General features: G+C 47.2%; 1 protein-coding gene across 1 annotated transcript; it reads right to left on the bottom strand.

The window, feature by feature from the left end:
- Positions 1-542: 542 nt before the first annotated feature.
- On the bottom strand, positions 543-2,595 carry Cartpt (CART prepropeptide). The gene is made up of 3 exons (XM_047556824.1): positions 2,409-2,595; positions 1,929-2,012; positions 543-1,089 (listed from the first exon to the last, which is right to left on the bottom strand). The coding sequence occupies exons 1-3, from the start codon at positions 2,565-2,567 to the stop codon at positions 982-984; spliced, it is 351 nt and encodes a 116-aa protein (XP_047412780.1). The 5' UTR covers positions 2,568-2,595; the 3' UTR covers positions 543-981.
- Between the last annotated feature and the right edge of the window lie 1,573 nt (positions 2,596-4,168).

Raw genomic sequence — 4,168 nt, forward strand, 5'->3', positions numbered from 1 at the left:
ATAACCTCTTCTACTTCAGAGCATCTCATTCAAGGCAACTTGAATCCATTTTCCCAGACCATGGACACTCATGTTTGGTTCAGAATAAACCATTCCTTGTTTCCTTTGAAGCAGAGTTGTTATTTATAGTGACAGGCCTTAGTGCTAAAATTAAGGAATATAGCTGAAGATTTGAATAAACAAAATAGTGTCGCCTCAAGTTCAACCATCTCCATCTTGTAGTCTATCCCCTCACATCTCCGTCCCCCTGTGCATCTCTCTCTCTCTCTCTCTCTCTCTCTCTCTCTCTCTCTCTCTCTCACACACACACACACACACACACACACACACACATAGCTCAAACCACAGCAGTCAAGAAAAATAGAGTATACGAAAACTGGTGTGGCAAACTCCTAATTAATGATCAAAACTCCTTGGAGTTAAGGTGCCTTTCTCCCAATAGACTGCTATTTTTAAAATATTTCACTTCGAAAACAACAGCATGATTAATCTCATCATTCCTGCTTAAATTATTTACATAGAAGAAACAATAATGCACTGTGCACAATTATTAAAAACACTTTATTATGTATAATTTGTACATGCTTCATTTCATGTTGCTTAGAGTGATTTATTTTTCAGCTTGTGAGGTCCTCTACCAAGATTAACTAGATCTAATTTTCATTCTGTCATGCCACTTACAAAAATACAATTTTCAAAGCAAAGTCCCTCTTTTTTACACAAAGGTACACAAGAGTTTGTCAGACAAGTAAAATGAGAGAAGAATACTTTGCACAAATGTCAACATCATACAAGGCATTATCCTTCACACAGTAACATCAAATGTGTTATTTTATTTTGGAACAGCAGGAAAAGAGCCCCTTCACCCTCAGAGGGGAATACAAGCTTTATTTTTGCTAAAGCTGAACTCCAGGGATGAAGGCATGACTTCTTGGGGACAGTAGGGGGCAAGGAGACACATGGAGAAGGATGGGCACTCCTTCATAAGCACTTCAAGAGGAAAGAATTGCAGGAGGTTCCTCGGGGACAGTCACACAGTTTCCCGATCCTCGCTCCTTTTCGAACTGCACACTGCTCTCCAGCATCACACTGCAAACAACACAGATGTGGTCATTGGGGTCCCAACAGGCAAGTGCATGTGGGACCCAACCAGCAAGTCTCCCAGCCAACGAATGCAATTTCTGCCTCTAGAGAGGACCCAGTGAACCCCATCACCATCATGAGAGTTCTAAGTATAGTCAAGCCTGAAACACAGGGAAACTTATCCTTAGAACTTCAGTAAGGAGAAATTTCTTTAAAGAAATATAAATGTTCCCTTCCTACTTTCTTCCATCTTTCAAAGGGATCACATCTCCTGAACGCTTTTCTTGTTTATTCAAAGGAAGAAACCGATCAGATCATTTTCTTTTCTGAGAAATAAACAATAACCTGTACTTTCTCACGAACTTTGTTCTTTTTTCCCACTTCCTTCTCCCAAGAAGGAATATAGAAGGGGTGGGGTTACCCTGAGCTATCCAGGGAAGATGATCAGCTTGAGTGTTTGACCCCAGAACTTAAATTTTAAAAGAAAAACTGGTTGTGTTCTGGAAGACAGGAAGAAATTAGGGGAGCAGAAACTGAGTAAACTCAAGGGCTCTTCCAAGTCAGGGAATTCTTCTCTAGGTGAAGAATTCATTTCAGGAAATACTCCTTCCCACACAGATTATAGGACTGGTTCCTGCTGATGCTGTTCACTTCTCTATAATAGCCTACCTTTGCCCTTAAAGACCCAGGGACAAGGGTTGGTGGTGAAAGCAAAGGGGACCTCACAGAATAATGCACACCCATTACCTGTGTTACCCAGCCACATCCATGAGGTTGTGATTAAGATTCAAGGCGCTGTGTTTTCTCTTGGAAAACCACTGGGAGGGGTGACCCCAGAGCCTTACCATAGGGACTTGTCCGTACTTCTTCTCATAGATTGGAATACGTTTACTCTTGAGCTTCTTCAAGACTTCCTGCAGCGCTTCAATCTGCAACACATCGCCCCAGAGCCCGAAGTTGCCGCCCTGGCTGTGAGCCCAGCCCAGGTGCTCACTTTCAGCCCTAGTTACAAGGAACCCTGGACCCACGCGTACTCTGTGGGTTGGGACTCTGGGGACAAATGATGTTCTGGGACAGAAGCTGAGTGGGCGCTGTCTTAGGTACTGACCCAGGTCTAAGAGACAAGGAGGGGTTCGCTCGACAGATTGCCTACAGCCTGTGAGCTCGAGACGATGTTCGAATGGCAGAGGATGTCCGCGCTTTGCGCCCAGATCTCGGTGCCCTGACTCTGGGAATGGAACTAAGAGGTTCGAGGAGGAGAAATGCGTGCAAAGGAAGGGACAGCGCGGCAGCCCAAGGGGATCGGGGGCGAGGGGAATACTGACCAGCTCCTTCTCGTGGGAGGCATCCTCCACCGCGGAGTAGATGTCCAGGGCTCGGGGCTGCAGATCGGCGTCCTCCTGAGCACGGACCCCCAGCAGAGGTAGCATCAGCAGCAGGGCGGCGCCCAAGAGGGACAGCAGCCGCAGACGGGGGCTCTCCATGGTGCTGAAACTCTTCGCTGCTGGGGTACCCCGCGCTCCCGCCTTTTATAGCTAACCAGAGCCCGGGTGCAGGGAAAAGGGAGGGGGCGAAAAAGGAAGGGGGTGTGGAGGAGGACCCAGGTCAACCGTCTGTCGGCAGCGCTCCGCCACCGCTTGACGTCAATGCCCGCCGGGCTCCCGGCACCCGGGAACGAGGTTCTGCGCTCAGATGGGCTAGAGCGGAGAACAAGACCCTGTGCCCCCAAATGCTGTCGGCTCCGCGGCAGGGAACGCTCCCCACCGGGGCTGAGCTGCAGCTAAGGGGAGAGGGGTGAAAGATGGAGAGCGGGACCTGGGAAATGGAAAAAGCCTTCGGGGCAATGTACAGGATGAAGAGTCCCTAACCGACACCTAGTCACCTAGGATCGGTGGAAGCAGCACAATCCACCTCTCCAGCCCCGGCTTGCCTCTCACCCAACCCTGTAGCGTGGCAGCAAGAAGCGGGTGTTGCTCAAAACAGGCATGTTTGCTGAGCACCTTACTAGGACTCTGTGGGGTAGAAGAGACAAACAGTAAATAAGGGAAAGAGAAATGGTGCCCTCCCCCACGGTGTGTTCTTTGATGGAACCTGTGTAGTAATAAGGAAAACACGGGGAAACTGACTAACTCCTATTCACCAACAGTGTGGGGGCGGGGGTAGTGCAGAGAATCAGACTCTACTTCCAGTCTCCCCTCCACCACTTATAAATTCCATGACTTAGAACAGAATAAAGAACCTCTCTGAGCTTTTGCTTTTCTTTCATAAAACAGATTTAAAAGAGTACTTCACAAAGTTATCAAGAGGATGAAATGAAAGAAAGATAAGTGTGTAAAACTCCTGGCCCTTAGCACAACAAACTCTAAGCCTCCTGGTTCCTCTCCTTTGAACTTGGAGGCTGCTCAGGTACTGTGCAATATCTCAGCTTTTCCCCAGAGCAAATTTAGCCATCAGCAGAACTTCTCCTACCCTCCACCCCTGGTAGCCATGAAACTTGTCCAGAAAGAAAGTGAAGGGGTGACAAAAAGCACCTTCCTGATGATAGAAATATCTAAAGAGATCAGAAGCCAATGGTGAGCCAAGTCCTTGGTGACTTTGGAAAACAGTATTTTTTTTCACAAGATTAGTATCTTTATAGCCAGAATGCAAATAAAACTTCATGTAGGAGAAGTGAGGTTCTCCCTCTTAGAGCTGTTTGTCCACCTAGCTTCTTTTTTCACCCCACCCTCTTTCCCTCAACAACTCCTGAACTCAGTCACTTTATCCAGTCCCATCACTACATCCCAGCCCTGGTTATCTGCTCAGCCTGCTTAACACCTATCCTGTAGTCCCCACTCCACCTTCATTTACCTTCCTTTAATCCATATTTCACCACCATCCAGAGTGTTTTCCCCTTAATAAGCGCTAATGGCTTCCCTTCATACCAAAAGCTGAATCTAACTTCCACACCCTCTCACGTATTATGCCACTCTGCTGCAGCCTTCATTCCAACCTCACTGGCCTCCTTTGGAGTTCTCTCATAGGTCAATCTCAATACTTCAATGCTTCTGCAGTTTTCTTACCTGGAAATGTCTTCTTGCATCTC

This window comes from Sciurus carolinensis, chromosome 6 (assembly GCF_902686445.1).
Source record: "Sciurus carolinensis chromosome 6, mSciCar1.2, whole genome shotgun sequence".
NCBI lineage: Eukaryota > Metazoa > Chordata > Mammalia > Rodentia > Sciuridae > Sciurus > Sciurus carolinensis.